We start from the raw sequence: 25,803 nt of genomic DNA, 5'->3' as shown, positions 1-25,803 counted from the left end.
ACAACCCTCCCTACCATCAAGGGCATCTTCATAAGGCAGTTCCTCAAAACGGCAGCATTTATCGTGAGGACCCTCACCATCCAGGACAAGCCTTCTTCTCATTGTTGCCATCAGGGAGGGGGTACAGGAGCACGAAGACCCACTCTCAATGCTGTAGAAAGAACTTCTTCCCCTCTGCCACAGATCTCTGAACGCTCTACGAACATTACCTATTTGACTCTTTTTTGCGCTCTCTTTTATTTATTGTTATTTTAAATTACAGTAATTTTTTACATCTTGTACTGCACGCTGCTACAAAACAACGAATTTCACGACATGTGTCAGTGATTCTGATTTTGATTCTGAGTTCCCACTTGGGGTTTCTGACCTCGCTTCAGATCTTGGGTCTTGCCAAGTTATGGTTCCTGTGATGCCACATTCCAGAAGCTCTCCCTTCTCGACGTGGCCTCTGAGGAGCCTTCGCATCAGGACTCGGTGCACCTCTTTGCATTCCTGTACTGATTCACTCTGCTCCTCAGAGAAGCAGGAAACCCTGTCCCTCCCTATGTCACAACTCCTGAAGCTGGTCAAGACAGTGAAAGCAATTCTTCTCCATCTGACGTTTCATAGAACACAGAGCAGTACAGCACATTACAGCCCACGATGTTGTGCCAGCCTTTTATCCTACTCTAAGATCAATCTAACCTTCCCTCCTACATAGTCCTCCATTTTTCTATCATACATGTGCCTAGCTAAGAGGTTCTTACCTAGAAGTATCTGCCTTACCACCACCCCTGGCAGGGTGCTCCATGTACTGACCACTCCCTGTGAATTAATACCTAGCTCAGACATCTCCCCGATACTTTCTTCCAATCACCTTAAAGATCTATCTCAATTGATATTCCTGAGTATGAGAGGTTTACTCTCAGTGGGACAGGACGCACAGAATGCAGGTGAAAATGGCTCAGAGAGGAGATGCCTTGGAAAGACGGCGACCATGATCAAAGATCCCCACCATCAGGACCATGCCATCGTCTCCAATTCCTGCTGAGCAGGAGGCACAGAAGCCTGAAATCCCCCCACTACCAGGTTCAGGAACAGCTACTTCCCTACAACCATCAGGTTCTTGAACTGACCAGCACAACCCTAACCCTTCTTCAGGAATGGAACACTGTTAAGCACCTCTCGCACCACCATGGACTTGTTTCTGAACGCGCCTGTTCAAACTCAAGATGTTAGTTTTGTATTTTCCTCATTATCCTCTTGTACATCTCTATCAAGGCACCTCTCATTCTCCTATTTTTCCAGACAGAAAAGCCCTAGCTCTTACTCAACCTTCCCTTATCACGTTCACAACCTTTGCTCATACGTTTCGTGGCTGTCTGTCCATACCTTGCCCTGTTCTTTATGAGAAACCGTGATCTTCTGGTGGAGGAGTCAGTGGACAATCCTAGTGGAGGAATCAGTGGACGTTCCTTTACACAAAGACTGGAGCAAGTCTGGAGATTGCTCCTTCACAAGGTTGGTAGAAGCTGGAGGTCCACTGGAACTTTCAGTCGAACAGAATGAGGTGCTGGATGCTCCCCTCCTCTGCTTTGAAGATGGTGCCTGGATGGTTGACTTTGCTCCCCACAGGTGCCAGATGAAATACCAAGACCTCAGTCTGTTGAGGCTGCTCCTCAAACTCTGGATGCACTTTACACCCTCTGCCCCTCCTCTCCCCCTCCCCTCCCCGATCTACGGGGAGCCCTCTATGGAGGGTGCAGGTTATTGTAACACATCAGTGGGGCAGTGTGTCAGCCAACGGGAAGCCCAATCTCACTGGAAGGGGCAGTGAAGTAGCTCCATTGTGAACGTGAGAAGGTGAGACTCCACAACAGCTACACAGATCTATAGGCACCTTGATGTTGACATGCCTGCCCGTTTCAAACAGGAAAGGAGAAGTGAGGAAGGGAAAATTAGGGAAGGGAAGTGCAATAGTGAGTATTTCTCTATCCTATCAATTGTGTAACCATCAATCCCAGGACACCTGGACCTTCTCTCTAAAGAGGAGAGGGAGTAAATTCCTCCTGATCGGGGGCATTTGTTAGGGTATCTCAGCACCATCTGCTCCTGGTTCTGAACAGGGTGACCATTCTCAGGTCTGGGCTGTGAGCAGGCTGCCTGCTCCCTAATTCCGAGGACATTGCCCTGCAGGGAAGAAGGGAGACCACGTGGTTTCACCGGATTTCTGGGGGCTGGAGCGCATCGGGCCATTTTTAATTTGAGAACTGAGTAAGGAGTAAGTGTTCCAATGAAAGTTAAATAAGATATAAAAATAAACTTCATTTATAAAAAATGTAACATATACTTGTCAATTAGCGGGCCAGTATAGCAAATTAGTAACTGCACTAACGCTTCACTGCGTCCATTCACTGAATTCCCTAAAAAAAAACATTGTTACTCAATCGGAACGTGACTGAAAGATTCTAAGAGTGTGTCTAGAAGTGTTGTGATAAAGGGGGAGGAAACTGTTACCAGTGAACCAGTGACAGGAGACACCAGTTCAAAACCAGAACCAAGAAGAAGATGAAAATCACTTTTAAAAAGGCAGTTTCTGGGATATTTAATTAATGTGTTGCCTGTTTGAAGGGAACTTTCCAAAATTGAACTGGATGGTGTAAAACTCCGATCATCTGACAATCTGCAATCTTGATGGATCTGCATCTGATTCAGCAGGGCTCCATTTTCCACTCTTCCTCTCACTGCCTGGAGCCTGTTCCCCACTCACCCTCTCACTGCCTGGAGCCTGTTCCCCACTCACCCTCTCACTCTGGGCCTGTTCCCCACTCTCCCTCTCACTCTGGGCCTGTTCCCCACTCTCCCTCTCACTATGGGCCTGTTCTCCACTCTCCCTCTCACTATGGGCCTGTTCCCCACTCTCCCTCTCACTCTGGGCCTGTTCCCCACTCTCCCTCTCACTCTGGGCCTGTTCCCCACTCTCCCTCTCACTATGGGCCTGTTCCCCACTCTCCCTCTCACTCTGGGCCTGTTCCCCACTCTGCCTCTCACTCTGGGCCTGTTCTCCACTCTCCCTCTCACTATGGGCCTGTTCCCCACTCTCCCTCTCACCCTGGGCCTGTTCTCCACTCTTCCTCTCACTATGGGCCCGTACCCCACTCTCCCTCTCACTCTGGGCCTGTTCTCCACTCTCCCTCTCACTATGGGCCTATTCTCCACTCTCCCCTCTCATCCTTGGACCTGCTTCCAATCTTCACCTCACTCAGGGACTACAGTTCCAAACCCTTTCTCTCTCTGACTTCCTGGGGATTGATCCCCACTCACTCTCTCACTCTGGGCCTATCCCTACTCTCCCTCCCACCCTGGGACCTGTTTCTCACTCTCCCTTTCATTCTGGGCTTTTCCCTCTGGGCCTGTCCCCATTCTCCATCTCAGGCCTGTTTTCCACTCTTCCACTTACTCTGGACTTGTTCCCCACTCTCCCTTTTTCTCTGGGCCTGTCTCTACCCTCCTTCTCAACCTGGGGCCTGTTCTCCACTCTCCCTCTCACCCTTGGGCCTGTTTCCCACTTTCCCTCTCACTGCCTGGGCCTGTCCCCAATGTCCCTCTCACTCCAGTCATGTTCCACACTCACTCTCTCACTCCAGGCCTGTTATCCACTCGCCTGCTCACCCTGGGGCCTGTTCCTCACTCTCCCTTGCCCTCTGCTTCCTGTTGTCCCTTTAAACGTCTTAAAAGTGTAACATCTTTAAAAAGAGTGAATAAGAATTGTGTTATATTATGAACAGAATATCTGGCAACCTAGAAAATCCATTTTATCACACCTAGAAAATCCATTTTATCACTCCCACCCATGCCCTGAGAGTGACAGTAAGGTAGTTTAGTTATCCTTTAAACATAGATTGTGTAACTATTTCACACGGGTGTATTGTGGGCAGGGGAGGAATGAGAGGGAGTGGAAGGTATTGGGGTGGCAGAATGGGATAGGGCTGTCGTGGAGAAGAACACAGTTGTCAGTTGTGTGAAAGACTTCATGTCAAGGAATAAGGAGAGTTTGGGTAGTAGAGCGGAAGTGCTGGTGTAGTTTACCTGCGTTTAAAAGCAGCTCGGATATCAATCTGCTGAACCTCTGGGGTTTCTGAAAGGAAAATACACACAGGGTGAAATGTCAGGGTCAGGTTTGATATCACTGACATACAGTATGCCATGACATTGTCATTTTGCAGCAGCAGTGCACTGCAAGGTTTAAAAGTTACTCCAAGTTACAATAAGAAATACAACAAAATAATTCAGTAGTGAGGAAAGGGGTACAACAGCGAGGTAGCGTAGTGGTCACAGACCATTCGGTTCCCAAGGTTGTCACAGCCGGGAGTGGTGGTGGGGATAAGCTCCCACTATCTATAAAGTGCTCCAAATAGTGTGCGACTCTAACAGCCTCTGACACCCAAGTCCAACTCTTGGCCCTCACGTGTGGCTTCGCTACTAAGCCTAGTGGAATTGTTTCTACTGACAAGAGAAGAGGCAAAGGCAGACCACTGGCGCCTCAAAACCAGTTGCTTTGGGCAGTTAGGGATCGTCAGCCTTGGACGACAGCCTACCCAGGAGAAGGAAAACTCTGACTATAAGCCCCTGCTGCCTTGCGGCCATACCCACCCATGGGAAAGGCTTCGGGAGTAAACCCCAAGGAAGAAATCATGAGCTGGGGTCCCTAAGGCAGTTTGATTACAACTTCACTCTGGCAACCTCTGCGACGACACTGGTGCAAAGCTGTATCAGTGCTTGCCCTTCCCTTGGACTACATCAGTGACGTGGAGAGGAGAAACCTGCTGCATGGGCAACAGCCGGTTCTTCAAATCTTCCTGCCCAGGCTTGCATCCTGGAGAGGACACAGTCCACCAGAGACGCAAGCCCACAATCCCCTGGGATTAACGGCTGCTGATGATGTCAATGACGATAGGCCATTTAGAAATTTGATGGCCTTGTTTTCCTAAAGGGAAGCTGCCCTCACTACCTAGGTCCACAATCTGGAGAGCCGATTTTGAGGAGCAATAGATTTTTTAAAATATAGAGTCATAGAAAAGCACAGCACAGAAACAGGCCCTTCAACCCATCTAGTCCATGCTGAAAACTATTTAAACTGCCTACTCCCATCAACCTGCACGGGGACCATAGCCCTCCATATCCCTACCATCCATGTATCCATCCAAACTTCTCTTAAGCATTGAAACCGAGCTCGCATGCACCATTTACACTGGCAGCTCATTCCACACTCTCATGATCCTCTAAGTGAAGAAGTTTCCCCTCATGTTCCCCTTAAACTTTTTGCCTTTCACTTTTAGCCCATGCCCTCTAGTTGTAGTCCCACCCAACCTCAGTGGAAATCTTAAAACGATGTTGCTTGCTGCAGTGCCCATGGCTGTAACTGGATTTGAGCTGTAGTTTTCCCAAATAGGAATATTTAATGACTCCGTTCGTAGTTGTGCACAAAGAGTCGCCACTTATTGGCACCATCTTTTCTTTCTCATAATGACAAAGACCATTCACTCTTCGAGTCTCTGCTGACCACATGTGAATCTGTGTAACTGAGGAAGCTGGTACATATTGGTACAGGGAAGGAGGAGGCCCTGACCACAATGAATAACTGTGCTGAGAACATTTCTCAGAATCCCTATGATACCCAGGGAGTGTGTAAAAGAATGGTACTAAGAAGCATAACTGTCCTGTTCACAGGAAGGTGGCCAGGAGCAATTTCTGTGCTCTGGATTTTTTTGTGGTTCGGCATCAGGAAGGTCCCAAAGTGCTGGGTATTTAATATTTCAATACTACTTGAGTAATATATTCTTGTCCATTTAAATAATTCATTACCGGTTATACGTATGAGTAATTGAATTGCATACATCATCACACTACCACGCGATACGTGCATGCCATCCTTAAAGCAAAGTTATACCAGTATTTCGGACTCCACACAGCTTCCATTGAATTAATTTAATGTTTTGAAGTTACAAAACTTAACACAAAGCAGCTGACTAAAGAGTTTACACCTGTAAATGGAATTTTACAATAAAGTTCCTCACCTATGACTTCCAGGTCAAAGGTACAGCTGTCAAACTTGTCCTTCCAGGTCACCTCACAGCGATAATTTCCAGCATAGTTCTCCTTTGCTTTGATAATTTGCATTTCAAAAGTGTGAATCTGTAATTAAAGAAAAGAAGATTTTTTTGTACAATGGGAGGGTGAGAGGTTTGCTCACAGTGGGACGTGAAGCACAGAGAGCAGGTGAAAGTGGCTCAGAGAGGCACTGCCTCAGAAAGGCAGTAACTATTGTCAAAGAACCCCACCAAGTAACCTTCTCACACCTACCCTCAGGCAGGAGGTACAGGAACCTAAGGCCCCAAATCACCAGGTTCAGGAACAACTACTTCACTTCAACCATCAGGTTATTGAGTCGACTGACACAACCCTAGCTCTTCCTCAACACTACAGACCAACTCTTGCACTACCACGGGCGTTTTTATTTATTTAGAAAGTTTCCACCTGTATGGGGGGGGGGGGGGGCGGGGCACCGCTCAGGCTTGGGAAAAGCTGCAAAAAGTTTCACCATGGGCACTAGTCTCACCAGCATCAAGGACATTTTCAAAAGTCGATGCCTCAGAAAGGTGGCATCCATCATTACAGACCCCCATGGCACAGGACATGCCCTCTTCTCATTGTTACCATTGGGAAGGAGGTACGGGAGCCTGAATACACACACTCCAGGTTTCAGGAACAGCTTCTTCCCCTCTGCCATCAGATTTCTGAATGGACATTGAACCCATGAATACCACCGCACCACTTTTTTCTTTTTTGGCAATACTTGTTTAAGTTAACTTTATATATATATATATATATATATATATATATATATATATATATATATATATATACATATACACACACATATATATATATACACACTTCTTATAGTAAATTACAGTTGTTATTATTATTATGTATGAATTTGTACTGTTGCTACATAACAAAAAATTTCTTGACATGGGCCGGTGATATTAAACCTAATTCTGAGACACAGCATGGTAACAAGCCCTCCCGGCCCAATGAGCCTGCACCTCCCATCACACCCATGTGATCAACTAATCTTACATCTCTGGAATGTGGGAGGAAAGCAGAGCACCCGGAAGAAACCCTCACAGTCACAGGGAGAACATGCAAACTCCTTACAGACAGCGGTGGGAATTAAACCTGGATCACTGTAAAGCAGTGCACTAACCACTGCTCTACCTTGCCACCCTAAAGTATCTGCCGAAACCCAGGATTGAACTGGGGACTGAGCTATTTCAAACTCAGCAGCTCAGTGTTTTCCTTCCTCACTATATGGGATAATGTATGTATTATGTATGTACAATTGATATTGTGTGTTGCCTATACCTGTGTGCCTGAGATGTCACTGGATGCTGGTTTTTCATTACACCTGTGCCTCATTGTCCTTGTGCAGCAAACCAATGAACCTCAGGCTTGTATATAGTGACATATATGCACTAAAATAATAAATTTACTTTGAACTTCGTGCAATCCAGCATGGACGCTGGAGGCTGTGTGCTGTGGCTGACCCCTCTTGTTGGTGCCATCCTCCGGTGTTCCCTTGGTGGAAGACGAGCTGGACTGCCTGCCTGCTTGCGTTCGTTTGTCGACTGCTGGGAACTATATGTTCTTGCCAATAAAACCCATGCACCACCAGTTTACAGCATACGATACTCAGGGACCTGGGGTATATTATGTATTTTTCTGTGTGTGATTACTACTACCTTACATGTGCCTTGTGCTGTGTGTGACTGTTGGTACTGTGTTTTGTACCTTGGTCTGGAGTAACGTTGCTTCGTTTGGCTGTATTCATGTATGGTTAAAGGACAATTAAACTTGAATTTGAACTTGAACATGGCATGGATTGTCTTTATTCATCATATACATTGACAGATATCTGAACTGTGGTGGACAGGAGGGCTCTACGACGAGTAGTTAAAACCGATCAACACATCAGCGACACAGGCCTACCTGCCATCAAGGACACAATCACTGGCCACTTTCTAACACACCTCTTCTACATAATCACTGAGTGTGTGTTCATTGTCTTCTGCCGCTGTAGCCCATTCTCTTCAAGGTTCGACATGTTGTACATTCAGACATGCTCAAAGTCCAAAAATTTAGAAGTTCACCGTAAGATTTATTATCAGAGTATATATACGTCACCACATACAACCCTGAGATTCTTTTTCTGTGGGCATACTCAGCAAACCTTTTGCACAATGACTGTGAACTGTAAACATCAGGAGCTGTTAACTTCAAACAAACTGTGCAAATGCAGAGATAAATAAATAGCAATAAACAACAAACATGAAATAACAAGTTAATGGAGTCCTTAACTGAGTCCTTAAATGAGTGTAGCTATCCTCTTATTGTTCAAAAGCCTGATAGTTGAGGGTAGTAACTGTTCTTGAACCTGGTGGCGCGAGTTCTGAGGCTCTTGTACCTTCTACAGCAAGAAAAGAGCGTGGCCTGGGTGGTGAGGATCTTGGTTGATGGATTAGATTAGATTATTAGATTATGAGAACACACAGTCCTCTTTTATCGTCATTTAGTAATGCATTAAGAAATGATACAATATTCCTCCGGTGTGATATCACAGAAACATAGGACAGACCAAGACTGAAAAACTAACAAAAAACACATAATTATAACATATAGTTACAACAGTGCAACAATACCAGAACTTGATGAAGAACAGGCCATGGGCACAGTAAAAAAGTTCAAAGTCTCTCGAAAGTCCCACATCTCATGCAGACGGGAGAAGGAAGAAAACTCTCCCTGCCATGCCCGACCACAGTCCGACTCTGAGTCGTCCGAAAACTTTGAGATCCGACCAGCCCTCCGACACTGAGTACCGAGCACCATCTCTATCCGAACGTTTCGACCTCAGCCTCGGTCGCCAGCAGCAGGCAGAGCTGGGGATTTTGGGGCCTTCCCTCCGAAGATTCTCAATTGCACAGTAACAACAGCAGTAAACCAGGCATTTCAGAAATTTCTCCAGATATTCCTTTGCTTCTCACGTCTGTCTTCATCAAATCAGAATTGTCCACGGCCCCTGTTTAACAGATACAATATCATTTCACCAGAGAGCTGCGCGCGCTGCGTCGTGCTGCCATCTTCTCCTCTCGCCTCCAGGATGCTGGTCTTCTACAGTAACGCTTCACGTAGATGTGCTTAGTGGTTGGGAGGGTTTTACCCATGTTGTACTGGGTTGAATCCGCTACCTTTTCTGCCCAAAGGCATTGGTGTTCCCATAGCAGGCCATAATGCCTCCTATACAAGTTTGCCAAGGTTTTCAATGACATGCCGAACCTCCGCAGACTCCTGAGGAAGTAGAGGTGCTGTAGTGCTTTCTCCACAATAATATTTAAATGACGGGTCCAGGACAGGTATTCCGAGGGAGTGACACCTGGGAATTTAAAGTTACTGATCCTCCAATGATTACCGGCTCATAGAGTCCCTCTCCTGAAGTCTACAATCAGTTCCTTCGTCTCATTGACTGAGTGAGAGCCTGTTGTTTTTACGTCACTCAGCGAAATTTCCAATCTCCCTCCTGTATGCTGATTCCTCCCCACCTTTGATACAGCCCACAAGGCATTTTTCCTACAGGATTGCCCCTCACTGGATTTTTTTTGTTTGTGTTTTTCATCATTCACTGTCAGCTCCTGAGACTGTTGTGAAAGTCCCAGGAGATCAGCAGTTTCTGAGATACTCAAACCACCCTGTTTGCCTCAACATTCACTCCACAGCCAAAGTCACTTAGATCGCATTTCTTCCCCATTCTGATTTTTGGTCAGAACAACAACTGAACATCTTGATCATGTCTGTATGCTTTTGTACATTGAGTTGCTACCACATGGTTGGCTGATTATCCATAAGCAGGTATACAGGTATACCTAATAAAGTGGCCACTGAGTGTATGCACACAAAGGTGCGGGAAAAGGGCTAGTAACCTCATGAAGGATCCCACCCACCCTACTCATGGACGGTTTGTCCCACTGCCATCAGGGAGGAGGATATATAACACCCACGCCAGGACCATCAGACTCAAAAACAGTTCCTATCCCCAAGCAGCAAGGCTGATCAACACCTCCACCCAATAAGCCATCCCTCCACACCCACAACCGCCACTACGTACTCTTCATCTGGCATCACTTTATGTACATACAATCAAAGTTCAAAACTCAAAGTACATTTACTGTCAAACTATGTATACATTATAGAAAGTTGAGATTCAACTCCTTACAGACAGTCCCAAAACAAAGAAACCCCAAAGAACCCATAAAAAGATGACCGTCAAACACCCAATGTGCAGAGAAAAACAAATAATAAACGCAAGCCGATACCGTTTGTCCACAGATGCCTGGTACAGCGTAGAGCGGAGCAGTGAGCTGAACCAGCCCAACCTTGCCTCAGGACCTGACACCCTGACCTTTTAGTCATAGTCATACTTTATTAATCCCGGGGGAAATTGGTTTTCATTACAGTTGCTCCATAAATAATAAATAGTAATAGAACCATAAATAGTTAAATAGTAATATGTAAATTATGCCAGTAAATTATGAAATAAGTCCAGGACCAGCCTATTGGCTCAGGGTGTCTGACCCTCCAAGGGAGGAGTTATAAAGTTTGATGGCCACAGGCAGGAATGACTTCCTATGACGCTCTATGTTGCATCTCGGTGGAATGAGTCTCTGGCTGAATGTACTCCTGTGCCCAACCAGTACATTATGTAGTGGATGGGAGACATTGTCCAAGATGGCATGCAACTTGGACAGCATCCTCTTTTCAGACACCACCGTCAGAGAGTCCTGTTCCATCCCCACAAGATCACCGGCCTTACGAATGAGCTTGTTGATTCTGTTGGTGTCTGCTACCCTCAGCCTGTTGCCCCAGCACACAACAGCAAACATGATAACACTGGCCACCATAGACTCATAGAATCTGGCCCAGTGCCTAAATCAGTCTACGTATATCACAATTACTTGTACATTGTGTTTTTATAGGATTGCTTTTATATTTATTGCGTTTTTAGTTCTTTATGCTTGTGTTTTTTATGCTGCATCAGATCCGGAGTAACAATCATTTATTTTGTTCTCCTTTACCCCGGTGTACTGGCGAATGACAACAAATAACCTTGAATCCTGAATTGTGAATTTGTTGTGGTGTGTTGCTCAGGGGTAACGTGCAACAAAAAACAATATTCAACTATTATGAAGAATTATATAACATACAAAATTTGAGGTTAAAGTATGGATATGTAATACAATGTGAAAATAAGCAATAAACTTGATTTCAGAATCAGAATCAGGTTTAATATCACTGGTATGTGTCATGAAATTTGTTGCAGCAGTAGTACAATGCAATGCATAATAAAAAAGAAATATGAACTACACTAAGAAATATATACATATAATTAAATAAGCGGTGCAAAAAGAGAGCACAAAAAAAGAAAAAAGTACTGAGGTAGTGTTCATGGATACAATGTTCATTCAGAAATCGGATGGCAGAGGGCAAGAAGCTGTTCCACCTTTTCTGAAACTTGAGAGAAATGCTTGTGGACTTTGGAAACTGGCAAATTTACTCATAAGGAACCGGCCCAACAGATCCAAGGTTGGCACTGAGGCAGGTCTCACCAAGCTGAGGTCAGGGAGACCAAGTCTACGTTGGAACAGTGACCAGGCCTGAGGACCGGTGGACATTCTTTCCGAATTAAAACTTGTGGAGTGAAGGAATCAAAACAGAAAAAAAGATTCTACAAAAACTCCTAAATGCATTTCAAAGTATCTGGATGGAATGTGGAATGCAGACTGTGATACCAGGACAAAACCAACTTAAAAATAGTCCCGTATGACAGCACTTATCCACTTGGTTATACAAATCCCAAGTTCCTTTCATGGCCTGTGGCTCGCAGCTGAGAATAATTTACCCTGGCATCTGTCCGGTGGTGGTTATTTGGAGAATAGAGTAGCAGAATAAACACTGGAAGATCTGACCTCTCTGAACTCTGCTCCAGGAATGGGAAGGATGGCTGGCATCTTAAACACAAGATATTCTGCAGGTGCTGGAAATCCACACACAAAATGCTGGGAGAACTCATAAGCGTAGTGGTTAGCGCGACTCTGCTACAGCTCAGGGCATCAGAGTTAGGGGTTCAATTCCAGCGTCCTCTGTCAGAGAGTTTGAACATTCTTCCCGTCAGCACATCTGCTCCCTCCAAGTTCTCCGGCTTCCTCCCACTGTCCAAAGCAGTACCGGTTAATAGGTTAATTAGTCACTAATAAATTGTCCTGTCATTAGGCTAGGGTTAAAACAGGGGGTTTTGGGTAGCACGGCTCTTTGGGCCAGAAGGGTCTGTTCCACACTGTATCTCTAAATAAAAATAAAAGTAACTACATTTTAAAAAACTTGGCAGGTCAGGCAGCATCTATGGAGGGGAATAAGCAGTCTCTGTTTTGGGCCAAGACTCTTCATCAGGACTGGACTGAATCTTAGACTTCCTTGTTGAGCCACTTGCTTGTAAAGGGCCGGATGTTGGCGCTACCGATCTCTGCTCCCTTTTGCTGCGCTTTGCAGAGAGTCACAGCAAAGACCCTTTGCAGACCGTGGCGCACACTGCGGAAACTAGCCTTCCCTCCTCAGTAAAGCAGCCAGGATAATCCAAGACCCTATCCACCCCGGGACATTCTCTCTTCTCCCCCGTCCCACTGGGCAGAAGATAAACAGCCTGAAAGCATCCTGATGAAGGGTCTCGGCCTGAAACATCAATTGCTTAAAGTTCAAAGTTCAAAGTGCATTTAATACTTAAGTATATATACCATGGACAACCTTGAGTCTCATCTCCTTGCCGGCAGCCACAAAACAAAGAAATACAATAGAATCCATGAAAATCCCCCCCACACCACACCACAAAGACCATCAGACATTCAATGTGCGAAAAAAAGAATAAATGTGTGCAAACAATAAAAAAAGTAAACAAGTACCGAGCATGAACTGCAGAGTCCCCAACAGTGAGTCTACAGTCATGGAGCCGGTTCAGGAGTCTGATTGCTGCAGACCACAGCTTTGGAGCCAGCTCAGCACTGACATGAGTGCCAATGGCTGCAGACAGCACTCTCTCCATAGACGCTGTCTGACCTGCTGAGTTCCTCCAGCATTCTGTGTGTTTCACCAAGAAGGAGCTCCTCTTTACAAAGACGTCAAGAGAAACAGAAACCAAGCAGACAAATAGACATTCATCTTACCCTAGTGATTCTGTCGAAGGATTCTTTCAGCTGAAGGTGTTTCCCTGCCTTACTGGCAAGGTCTAGCCATTTGCCCTTGAACCACTTGGCGTTTGGTTTGCGCAGTAGATCCTTGGCTTCTATCTTCGCCACGAAAGTGATGTCCCCACCTTCAAAAAGAAAACATCTTACCATAGGAGTATCTAAAAAGGAAGACCAGGAACTCCGCAGGGCCCCTGTCATCCAGATGAAAGTTCAACCTATGTATCAGTTTCCAAATTCAACACCTCACACTTATACGAATTAAACTGCTTTTGCTCAGCTCACTTCTTCAGCCAATCAAGACCCTCCTGGAATTTGATTTCTTTAGTTATTTATTTATTTGGAGATACAGACTGGCCTTTTGAACCACGCCACCCCTGTAAACCCCAACAACCCCCATTTAACGCTAATTTAATCATGGGACAACCTACAATGACCAATTAACCTACCTGGTATGTCTTCGGACCGTGGGAGCAAATCAGAACACTTGGGGAAAATCCAAGCCTTCCATGGGAGGACGTACAGAGACTCAATAGACAATAGATAATAGACAATAGGTGCAAGAGTAGGCCATTTGGCCCTTCGAGCCAGCACCGCCATTCACTGTGATCATGGCTGATCATCCACAATCAGTATCCAGTTCCTGCCTTATCCACATAACCTTTGATTCTGCTATCTTTAAGAGCCCTATCCATCTCTTTTTTGAAAGCATCCAGAGGCTTGGCCTCCACAGCCTTCTGGGGCAGAGCATTCCATATACCCACCACTCTCTGGGTGAAAAAGTTTTTCCTCAACTCGGTTCTAAATGGCCTAGCCCTAATTCTTAAACTGTGGCTTCTGGTTCTGGACTCACCCATCAGGGGGAACATGCTTCCTGCCTCCAGCGTGTCCAATCCTTTAATAATCTGACATGTTTCAATAAGATCCCCTCTCAGCCTTCTAAACTCCAGTGCATACAAGCCCAGTCGCTCCAATCTTTCGGCATATGACAGTCCCGCCATCCCGGGAGTTAACCTTGTGAACCTACGCTGCACTCCCTCAATAGCAAGAATGTCCTTCCTCAAATTTGGAGACCAAAACTGCACACAGTACTCCAGGTGTGGTCTCACCAGGGCCCTGTACAGCTGCAGAAGGACCTCTTTGCTCTTATACTCAATTCCCCTTGTTATGAAGGCCAGCATGCCATTAGCTTTCTTCACTGCCTGCTGTACTTGCATGCTTGCTTTCAGTGACTGATGTACAAGAACACCTACAGTGTTCTTGTAAGGTGACTCCTTACAGTGGACACCGGAATTGAACTAACAATTGCGCTCTTGTGATGCCCGTTTTTGATAACCTTTCTGACTGTCCACTATACCATCTACTTTAGTCATCTGCAACCGTTCTAGCCAGCTGAAGGGCCAAAGGGTACTCCTGGGGCTGGCACTGAAAACTTACCCACAGCGACAGTTCCACTCTGTGGCTTCTCAATAAACAGAGTTGAGCGATTGGTATCGTCCAGTTTCTCGGCCTCCTCTGTAGATCCTTCGCCAGAGGACCACACTGGGGTCAGGAAGCAAAGGAAAACGTGTTACAATCCCTGCAATGATCCTGACACATCGCCTCCTGTTCATTTCCTACTCTCCTCTTCCGAGCTCCTTCGCTTACGCTGTTAAAACATAGGTTAGCAATGGGATAGAATCATATGTCAGTCGGGAGTAATGTAGGTTATGGAGAATGACGGGAATGAGAATGAGGACGGACCACTTCGTGTTACCATGACACCGACCTGGATGAAATAAGACAAACGGTTTTGTGAGTTCACACACGAGCAATCACACAGTGACTGTCACCTCAGGTAGCAATGCATCCACCTGCAGAAAAACAAGTGGAGGATCTCTCCCAAAATAGAAACGTTTTCCCTGAATTAGATTCAAGGGACACAAGGGGTGACTATTCTCTGAAGAGTGGTGGGTATAGAATCTTGGAAGGCCTAGATAGAGTGGACACGGAGAGGATGTTTCCAATAGTGGGAGAGTCTAGGACCAGAGGGCACAGCCTCAGAATAGAGGGACGTCCATTTAGAACCAAGATGAGGAGGAGCTTCTTTAGTCAGAGGGCAGTGTATCTGTGGAATTCTTTGCCACAGATGTTGTGGAGGCCAAGTCATTGGGATGTCTTCTTGATTAATCAGGGCATTGAAGGTTACGAGGAGAAGGCAGGAGAATGGGGCTGAAAGGGTTAATCAATCGGCCATGATGGAATGCTGGAGCAGACTCCATGGACTGAATAGCCCAATTCTGCTCCAATGCCTTATAGTATTATGATTTTCCAGAGTTGATGTGGCTCCCTGGGAGGCTGGGGTCAGTAGAGGGAAACAATGATTCAGGGTCACATGGAGACAGGGGTCAGGACCAGTTGGAGGCTGGCAGTTTGTGTGTTGGGTGAGGGAGCCAAGTTGCTGTTGAGTGGTAGAATGAACTTGGAGGTCTGAATGGCCTGCCTGTGATGAATTTCAGAGTGTTGTACGCTACCAAGAGCTGCAATTGGTGTGAGTTGGAGATTATTCTGGTCGTGTGGTGTGACATCACTAAAGACCCACTCCAAAAAGGTCATGCTCTCTTCTCACTACTACCATCAGGATGGAGGTACAGGAGCCTTAGGTTCCAAACCACCAGGTTCAGGAACAGTTATTACCCTGCAACCATCAGGATCCTGATCCAGTATGGATCACCTCACTCACCTAAACTCTGAAGTGATTCTACAGCCTATGGACCCACTTTCAAGGACTCCACCACTCACATTCTTAGTATTTACATTTGCACAATTTGCCTTCTTTTGCACTTTGGTTGTTTGTGGATGAGAAAGGATTAGTGGGATATGGACCAAATGAGACCAGCTGAGGAAGGCACCTGGGTCAGCATAGGCGAATTGGACCTAAGGGCCTATTTCCATGCTGTATAATTCTAGACCATGACAAGGCACAGAAGTGTCAGAGAGGAGACCTGATAGAAGCTTGTAAAAAGACAAGTTATAGATAGGACAGACGGCCAGGAACTTTTGTCCCAAGTTGGGAATAATAAATATTGAAGAACATAGTTTGAAGATGAGAGGGGGATAGTTTTAAGGAGGTTTATGAGGTATTCTTTAACACAGTAAATGGCAAAAGCCTGGACTGTGGTGGGCTCAGATACAACCGAAATGTTTGAGGGGCATTTAGACAGATTCATGTCAGACAGAGAATAGAGGGGTATGGACCATGTGTGGGCAAATGGCATAAGTTTAAATTGTCAACCTGCTCGGTACAGACTGTGCTGAACTGTTCTTTCTTCAACGCTCAGCCAACAGGAGGTTATGGCACAAGACAAAAAATGGCATGAGGTTTCTGTCAGGCCTGCACAAGCTGGATTCTCCCAGTCCCCAGCCAGTTTAATAGGAGTTACCTCCTCTCATTACCAACTCTTCACTTGCAGCCTATTTAAACCCAGCTCTCATTCACAATCCGTGTTCACTCAACGAACCAGCCAGCCTCAGCCAGTTGCTCCTAGCCTTCAGTTACTTTTTTGCCTTCACTCGTGTTGTGGCCCCTCGTGGAAGTCTATTATCAAAGTGATCACTCTCTGCTCAACCTTTGCCTCCGCTCTGCATTTGGTTCAAGCTTCCTCTACATTCCCCGACAGTTTTAGAAGACTTAGAAACTTGAGTGTGTCTTAAGGTCATTATAAAGCTACCTAGACAAAATCAATTCTTAACAAGAATATGTTAATCTGTCTGGCTCATCCTTTTAAAGAAGGATTAGTGTTTTTTATCCATTGTGTGTTTCTGGATGCTGGATAGTTTGGATAACTGTTACTTCAATGTTGGTGGGATGACTGTTATCATTAGAGGCTGAGTCAGGAGGTTAGACCAGCCTTGTCACATACCGTGGGCTGGTTCAGCTTCGACCAGGGTTTCCAAACCTTTTTTATGCCATGGACCAATACCATGAAACAAGGGCTCTGTGGGCACCAGGTTGGGAGTCCCTGGAAGCCTCAGAGTATTCACTGCCCTAGTAAAGATATTCCAGGTTCCAGAACAGCACACACAAAATGCTGGAGGAACACAGCAGGTCAGGCAGCATCTATAGAGGGGAAGAAACTGTCAACGTTTTGGGCCGAGACCCTTCATCGGGACTGGAAAGGAAGATGGAAGAAGCCAGAATAAGAAGGTGAGGGAAGGGAAGGAGTACAAGCTGGCAGGTGATAGTGAGATCAGGTGAGGGGGAGGTGGGTGAGTGAGGAACTGGGAGGTGGCTGGGTGAGGGGGAAGGTGGCTGGGTGAGGAACAGGGAGGGGAAGGGTGGAAGAAATAAAGGGCTGAAGGAGAAGGAATCTGATAGAGTAGAGTGGTCCATGAAAGGAAGGGAAGGAGGGGGTACTACAGGGAGGTGTTGGGCACAGAGGAGAAGGCGTGAGAAGGGAGCCAGAATGAGGAATGGAAAAAGAGGGAAGCAGGAAGAGTCAAAATGAGCAGAAGTTGGAGAAACCAATGTTCACATCGTCAGGTTGGAGGCCACCCAAACCGAATAGGAGGTGTTGCTGCTCCAACCCGAGAGTGAACTCATCATGGCTGTAAAGAAGGCCTGGACCAACACATCAGAATGGGAATGGGGATAGGAATTAAAATGGTTGGTCACTAGGAGATCCTGCCTTTTACCGCGGACAGAGCGAAGGTGCTCATTGAAGTGGTCCCCCAGTCTGCATTGAGTCTCACCAGTATAAATGAGGCTGCACTGGGATAACCAGATACTGTAGATAACCCCCTGACAGACTTGCACGTGAAGTGTTACCTCACCCAGAAGGACTGTTTACGATGCTGAATGGAGATGAGGGGAGAGGTGAATGGGCAGGTGTAGCATTTGTTACACTTGCAAGGATAATTGCCGGGAGGGAGTTTTGTGGGGAGTGACAAAAGGACAAGAGAGACAGATAGAGAGCAGTATGAATGGATAGGAGAATTGGGGACCCAGTCACCTTCTGCTGTGCTCCACAGTGCAGTTCCAAGATGAACAGCATGCACCATACCAGAGCTGGATCCATGGGAACTGTTGTCATTTAATCACTATCAGCCCTAGGATGCATTGCCATCTAGGCTGCCAGCCTGGTGATGTGCTGTGTCAGAGACATACCCGAATCCTTCCTCGCCGTGGCAGAATCAGGAGGCTTCTCGTCTGTTTTGGAAACAGAAACTGGTCAAAACTAATGTCCCCCACACACACACACACACACAAAATAACACACACACACACACACACACACACACACACACACACACAGACATTGGCGGCCTACAGACTTTGATCACATCACCTCCCACACATTTCCGCCCTCCAAATGCCCACCACACCTTGTTCAGGGTGAGGTTCATCTCTCAGCTGATTCTACCCACAAACTGATTCATAAAAATGCTCAGAGGAACCATGAATGGCTCGCTGTGTGGGAGCTGAAAGTTGTTTGATGGATGGAGTGGAGGTGCTCAACATAGCAGTCACCCAATCCACTGATGCAGAGGGGGCTGCACTGGCAGGACCCAGTACGAATGACAACCCCAACACACTCGCAGTTGAGCCATTGACAAAGCGGTCATCCAATCCAGCTATTTTTATTTCAGCAGATTATCAAAGAGAAGCCTTTCCATTTCTGGAGATTCCGGGTCTATTCAGTTACAAGGATGTTACCAACTCTAGAAATAAACTCTAATGCCAACATGACGGTTCGAAAGCAAACTGAACTGCTGATCAAAGTAAAACACTTATTTCTTTAAACAAATGTCATTTTGTCTTTTATTTTCATGTTTGCTCTTTACCTCATTGTAAAGCACTTTCAAATACATTGTCCGTAAATAAGTTATTATTCAAACACGAGGAATTCTGCAGATGCTGGAAATTCAAGCAACACACATCAAAGTTGCTGGTGAACACAGCAGGCCAGGCAGCATCTCTAGGAAGAGGTACAGTCGACATTTCGGGCCAAGACCCTTTGTCAGGACTAACTGAAGGAAGAGTGAGTAAGAGATTTGAAAGTGAGAGGGGGAGGGGGAGATCCGAAATGATAGGAGAAGACAGGAGGGGGAGGAGTGGAGCCAAGAGCTGGACAGGTGATTGGCAAAAGGGATATGAGAGGATCATGGGACAGGAGGCCCAGGGAGAAGGAACAGGGGGAGGGGAGAAAAAACCCAGAGGATGGGCAAGGGGTATAGTGAGAAGGACAGAGGGAGAAAAAGGAGAGAGAAAGAATGTGTGTATATAAATAAATAATAGATGGGGTACGAGGGGGAGGTGGGGCATTAGCGGAAGTTAGAGAAGTCAATGTTCATGCCATCAGGTTGGAGGCTACCCAGACGAAATATAAGGTGTTGTTCCTCCAACCTGAGTGTGGCTTATTATTTATTTTTTCTCAGCTCAAGCTGGTAAAACCCGAGGAACTTGATGAGCCAAGCAAGCTCATTTCTCAATTGCTGGGAACTTTCAGACTATTCTAGTCAAGTTATTGTGGCTTTCTGGAGATTTACATAAATATTGCTGTGTAGACCTAATTGTGAAATGCTATTGTGTAGTGACTTCGGGATGACACCGGATGTAGATAATGCTGCTGGAACAATGTATACATGTTCATGTTCCAAAGTCTTTCAATTTCCTCTTTTAATTCAGCATATCCCTAGTGTCATTCATTTGATTTCTGTATGTTATGTGTGTTTGGAATGGCTTTATCTATTAAGATGTTGTTCTTGCTTGTTTATTCTGTATTATTATATCCAGGTAGTTATTATGGATTGTTCTATCTGTAATAAGGGATCAGTTGTAATATAATTTGTGGGACTTTGACTCATACTAGATCAGGCTTGTATTTCTAGTGAGGCATGGCGCTTTTTTTGAGTTTGTATTTTAAAGAACGATTTTGGTGAATATTTGCCACTTGATTGTGCCCATGTAAGTAATCAGATTGAGTTAAACTGCTATAGGATTCTGTAATGTGTTGGGTTGTTTCTGGTTTACTATTATGATTACATCCATCCTCGATTTCTTTCTAGGTTTTAATTCTGTCTGTTTTCCTCAAGGAATAGTGGTTGTTGAGTCATTGAGCACTACAATAAAGCACAGAAACAGGCCCTTCAGCCCATCTAGTCCATGTCAAACTATTATTCTGACTAGTCCAATCAATGCACACCTGAACCATAGCCCTCCATACCCCTCCCATCCAGGTACTTATCCAATTTTCTCTTAAAGTTTGAGATCAAACCCACAGCCATCACTTTTACTGACAGCTCATTCCACTATCTCACCACCCTCTGAATGAAGAAATTTCTCCTCATGTCCCTTTAAACATTTCACCTTTCACCCTGAACCTATGACCTCTAGTGTTGGTCTCACCCAACCTCAGTAGGAAAAGCCTGCATGAGTTTACTCTGTCTATTCCACTCATAATTTTGAGTACTGAGAAATTCTGAGAATGTTTTTCTGTGCAACACTGAGAATGAAGGTGCTTCCACCCTGGGGTTGTATGTTCTACGATGAGTGATGAGGCCATTGGGGGAAATCACAGAGTCTGTCACTCAACACTTCAGGAACAGCTTCTTCCCCTCTGCCATCCGATTTCTGGACAGACGTTGAACCCATGAACACTACCACAGTACTTCTTTATTTCTATTTTTGCACTACTTTTTAAATTTAGCTATATACTCCTACTGTAATTCACATTTTTTCTATTATTATGCATTGCAATGTACTGCTGCCGCATAACAACAAACTTCACAACATATGCCGGTGATATTAAACCTGACTGTGATTCTAACTCGGAGAGGAAGCAGGTCCTCGAATATGTGTGTCTATCTACACCAGAGAAACACACACAAAATGCTGGAGGAACTCAGCAGCTCAGGCAGCATCTATGGAGAGGTGTAAACAGTCGATGTTTCAGACTGAGACTCTTCATCAGGAAGGGGGAAGAAACCAGGATCCAGACCATACCTGTGCTCTGTGATATCTGCAAGCTACACTGATATGTGCCAAGTGCAGCAAATAGTCCATTAACCATGGACACGACCACACTATTGTTTATTTTTTATATATCTTTGTGTAATTTTTTTATGTTACATTATACTGCTGCCCCAATGCAGCAAATTTCACACCTAAGTCAATGATACTGTAATAAATCTGATTCTGGGTCCCCACACAAACCACATGACATGAACTGGCTCACTAGCGCCATCTGGTGGCCACTGTGGGTTGGGCAATCAACGTACCAATATCAAACATCACCCGTGTTAGCGCTATTGGTGGGTAGAAGCTGCCACTCACACTAGCAGACAGATTTTGTATAAAATGCCAGAAATAGTGGACTGAATGCTCTATGGAAAGAGCAAACTGCAGTTAGAGCCTTCAACTTGGCGCAGGGTAGTGTGGGTTTGGCCTCACCGGTTAATGAGATCAGCAGATAACTCTGGATGATTCATTGCCTCGCAGTTTTAAAAAAACCTAAATGAGAAAAAGTGAAACCTTTGGTTCACTGGTCACATTCCCAGTAAGGTTGGCGGATCTCGCTTCAACCTGAAAAGGCTCCATCATTGAATCAAGAGATTCTGCAGATGTTGGAAACCTTGAGCAATGTACACAAGATGCTGGAGGAACTCAGCACGTCTGGCAGCATCTATGGAGAGGGGGCTACATAGCAGGGAAGGGTTAAATAGATCTTAAAGTAGCTTAAACGGTTGGCACAACGTTTTGGACTGAAGGGCCTGTACTGTGCTGTAGTGTTCTACATAGTGGTGGAGGACCTTGGCCCAAAACATCAATTGTTTATCCTCTCCATAGATGCTGCCTGACCAGCTGAGTTGCTCCAGCATTTTGTGGGTGAGGCTCCATCGCTGGCTCAGTTCTATAATGAGAATGAGAGGTTATAAACAATACTTACCCTGGGTATCATTGCCGACCTGAGTACTAGGGGTTCCTTCTGCTAAAAGAAAAGAGTTATAATTGGGAAAAGCACATCAGTTCAAACTGCTGTGGACTGAAGATGATCTTTTTAAATTGTTTTATTTAATTAGAAATACAGCAGGAACGGGCCCTCCTGGCCCAGAGAACCACACTGCCGAGCATCCCTCCGACTTAACCCTAGCCTAGTCACAGAACAATTTACCATAACCAGTTAACCTACTAACCTGGTATGTCTTTGGACTGAGGGAGGAAACCAGAGCACCCGGAGGAAACCCACACATTCACAGGGAGGACGTACAAACTCCTTACCGACATCATTGAAATTGAACTCTGAACTTTGGCGCCGCTAGCTGTAATAGTGTTGTGCTAACCGCTACGCTGCTGTAGTGCCTCAGTTATCAAGATATTATGTCATTAGAGTCTGTTTCAAAGTGCTGCCCAGTGGTGTCACCGTCAAGGACACATGCTTGGATGTCTGTAAGCATTACCTGGCCGGGACACAGTGGCTGGGACCTCTGCCTCTCCCTCTGTAAACACACAGCGTACAAAATACAGACAGAAGTGAGTTAACAGCCTATGAACAATGCACAGACATAGACACAGACACAACACAAACACACACTGAATGTTAAAAAAAAGTGAACATTGTAAACAACTCAGCTCAACGCAGTGTACCAGAGTAGTCAAATCATTTCTTTTGGGAGATTTCATGAACTCTGGTGATTAAATCTAATGACATTGATTCAATATTTTAGCCCACAGCCAGTAATCGCAACTGATCGCAGCTACAACCTTGCATTCAACATCTGTAAGACCAAAGAACTGATTGTGGACTTTAGAAAGGGTAAGACAAGGGAACACACACCAGTTCTCGTAGAGGGATCAGATGGAAGGAGTGAGCAATTTCAAGTTTCTGGGTGTCGATATCTCAGAAAATCTAATCTGGACCCAACATATTGATGCAGCTACAAAGAAGGCCTCCATGTCTATATTTCAATTGGAGTTTAAGAAGATTTGGCAAGTCTCTAAAAACACTCACAAATTTTTACAAATGTACCATAAAGAGCATTCTACCTGGCTGCATCACCATCTGGTATGGGGAGAGGAGGCTACGGCACAGGGTCGAAGTACGCTCAGTCAGCTCCATCATGGGCACTAGCCTCCGTAGCATCCTGGACATCCTCAAGGAGCGATGCCTCAAAAATCCATCATTGAGGACCCCCATCACCCAGGTCATGCCTTGTTCTCATCGCTACCATCAGGAAGGAGGTACAGAAGCCTGAAGGCACACACTCAACAATTCAGGAACAGCTTCTTCCTCTCTACCATCCAATTTCTGAATGGACATTGAACCCATGAACACTACCTCACTACTTTTTTATTTCTATTTTTGCACTACCTGTTTAATTTAACTATTCAATAGATTCGTACTTACTGTACTTCACAGTTTCCTCTATTATTATATATTGCAGTGTACTGCTGCCGCACAGACAACAAATTTCATGACATATGCCGACGATATTAAACCTGATTAAAACTGATTCTGAAGGCTAGTATTTACCTCTCTTCTTATTTCTATTTTACTAGGAGAAGAATTGTGCATAAGTAATGCTTTTGTGATTACCTTTGTACCAAAATCCCATTTGGCCCTTTGATTTTGAGATTCTGAGATTGTTTGGATGCTAAGTGGGGTGTAAGTCTCTGGCGGTAGTGGGACTTTGGATGACCAGAATTTTGATTGTACTCAGCTAAGAATTTTAATACTTTATGAAGTTTAGAGATTAGCTTTGTCACATATACCCATTGAAACATACAGTGAAATGTATCAATTTGAGTCAACAACTAACACAGTCCAAGCATTCTATTGGGGACAGCCCACAAGAGTCACCATGCTTCACTTACAGACTGACACTTATCAGTCTCCTGAATTGACCACGAATATGATAAGATGGACTCTTGGCCTCACAATCCACCTCGTTAAGATCTTGTACCTTATTGTCTACCTGCACTGCACTTTCTCTGTAGCTGTGACACTTTATTCTGCATTCTGTTACTGTCCTACCTTGTTCCACCTCAGTGCACTGTGTAATGATCTGATCTGTATGAGCAGTTTGCAAGACAAGCTCTTCATTATATCTTGGTACAGAAGATACAAAAGGCTGAAAGCACATACCACCAGGTTCAGGAATAAATTCTACCCAACTGTTACCAGACTACCGAATGGTTTCCTAGTATAGAAACATAGAAAACCTACAGCACAATACAGGCCTACAAAGCTGTGACAAACATGTCCTTACCTTAGAAATTACCTAGGGTTACCCGTAGCCCTCTATTTTTCTGAGCTCCATGTACCTATCCAGGAGTCTCTTAAAACACCCTATCGTATCTGCCTCCACCACCATTACCGGCAGCCCATTCCACACACTCACCACTCTCTGCGTAAAAAACATACCCCTGACATCTCCTCTGTACCAACTTCCAAGCACCTGAAAACTATGCCCTCTTGTGATAGCCATTTCAGCCCTGGGAAAAAGCCTCTGGCTATCCACATGATCAATGCCTCTCATCATCTTATACACCTCTATCAGGTCACCCCTCATCCTCCGTCACTCCAAGGAGAAAAGGCCGAGAAAAGGCATGCTCCCCAATCCAGGCAACATCCTTGTAAATCTCCTCTGCACCCTTTCTATAGTTTCCACATCCTTCCTGTAGTGAGGTAGACATCCCACCTCTCCTGGAAGTTCCGGGAGTCTCCCACATATTAATAGTAGCTCCCTGATGCCCGCAAATTATATACAATATCACGGAAATCAATATTTTTGAGAGTGAGTGAGTGCGAGAGCGAGAGAGCGAGAGAGAGAGAAAGAGAGAGAGAGCACGAGAGAGAGCGCATGAGAGCGGCCACGAGTAGAGCTACTAGGACTTGATGTTTCAATCCCTATGGTAAGTTGGCACTCTTGATGTTGGCAGTGGGTTTGGGGTGGTGACAAGGAGGGAGGGTAGGTACATCATTGGGGTCATCAGGTGGGCACTCTCCTTCTTTGACATTTCATTGATAAGCCCACCAGTTCCATACCCTCCTGTCTTCATCTTGCAGCCCAGTTGTTGTCTTTCCTTTTAATCCAAATCCAATTGTTGCTTTCTTCTGCTGCATTTGACAAGGACTTGATTGCTTGTTGGAGGGAGTGACACCTCACCCCCATCTTCTTCAATAGACTGGCTGTAGATGTAGCAATGAATCCCCTTCATCCCACTTCTACAGGGAAAATCTCGGTCTTCCAGCCATTCTGGGCAGCTTCAGTTGCCAGTTCAGAGTACTTGGTCTTTTTCCTCTCATAAGCTTCTTCAACACCATCTTCCCATGGTACTGTCAATTCCACAACATATGCCAGCTTGGCTGTTGTGGAGAGAGAGAGAGAGAGAGAGAGAGAGAGAGAGAGAGAGCGCGAGAGACAGTCAGAGAGCGAGCGCGAGAGCGAGAGAGAGTAAGTGCGAGTGACCATGAGAGAGAGAGGAAGCGCGTGA

General features: G+C 45.3%; 1 protein-coding gene across 3 annotated transcripts in view; it reads right to left on the bottom strand.

The window, feature by feature from the left end:
* mybpc1 (myosin binding protein C1) overlaps window positions 1-25,803 on the bottom strand; it is a 155,549-nt gene that overhangs the window by 79,944 nt on the left and 49,802 nt on the right. For 2 of the 3 annotated variants that reach the window (XM_072267395.1, XM_072267396.1), the window contains exons 5-10: window positions 22,256-22,297; window positions 18,475-18,516; window positions 14,766-14,870; window positions 13,308-13,456; window positions 6,057-6,174; window positions 4,069-4,117 (exon numbers count right to left, since the gene is read on the bottom strand). In XM_072267395.1, the coding sequence (XP_072123496.1) occupies window positions 4,069-4,117; window positions 6,057-6,174; window positions 13,308-13,456; window positions 14,766-14,870; window positions 18,475-18,516; window positions 22,256-22,297 (505 nt within the window). The remainder of the gene's footprint in view (window positions 1-4,068; window positions 4,118-6,056; window positions 6,175-13,307; window positions 13,457-14,765; window positions 14,871-18,474; window positions 18,517-22,255; window positions 22,298-25,803) is intronic. The other variant, XM_072267397.1, reaches the window with a different exon arrangement.

This window comes from Mobula birostris, chromosome 9 (assembly GCF_030028105.1).
Source record: "Mobula birostris isolate sMobBir1 chromosome 9, sMobBir1.hap1, whole genome shotgun sequence".
Taxonomy (NCBI): domain Eukaryota; kingdom Metazoa; phylum Chordata; class Chondrichthyes; order Myliobatiformes; family Myliobatidae; genus Mobula; species Mobula birostris.
The sequence above is the reverse complement of the archived record's forward strand: the minus strand, read 5'-3'. Positions and strand labels throughout refer to the sequence as shown.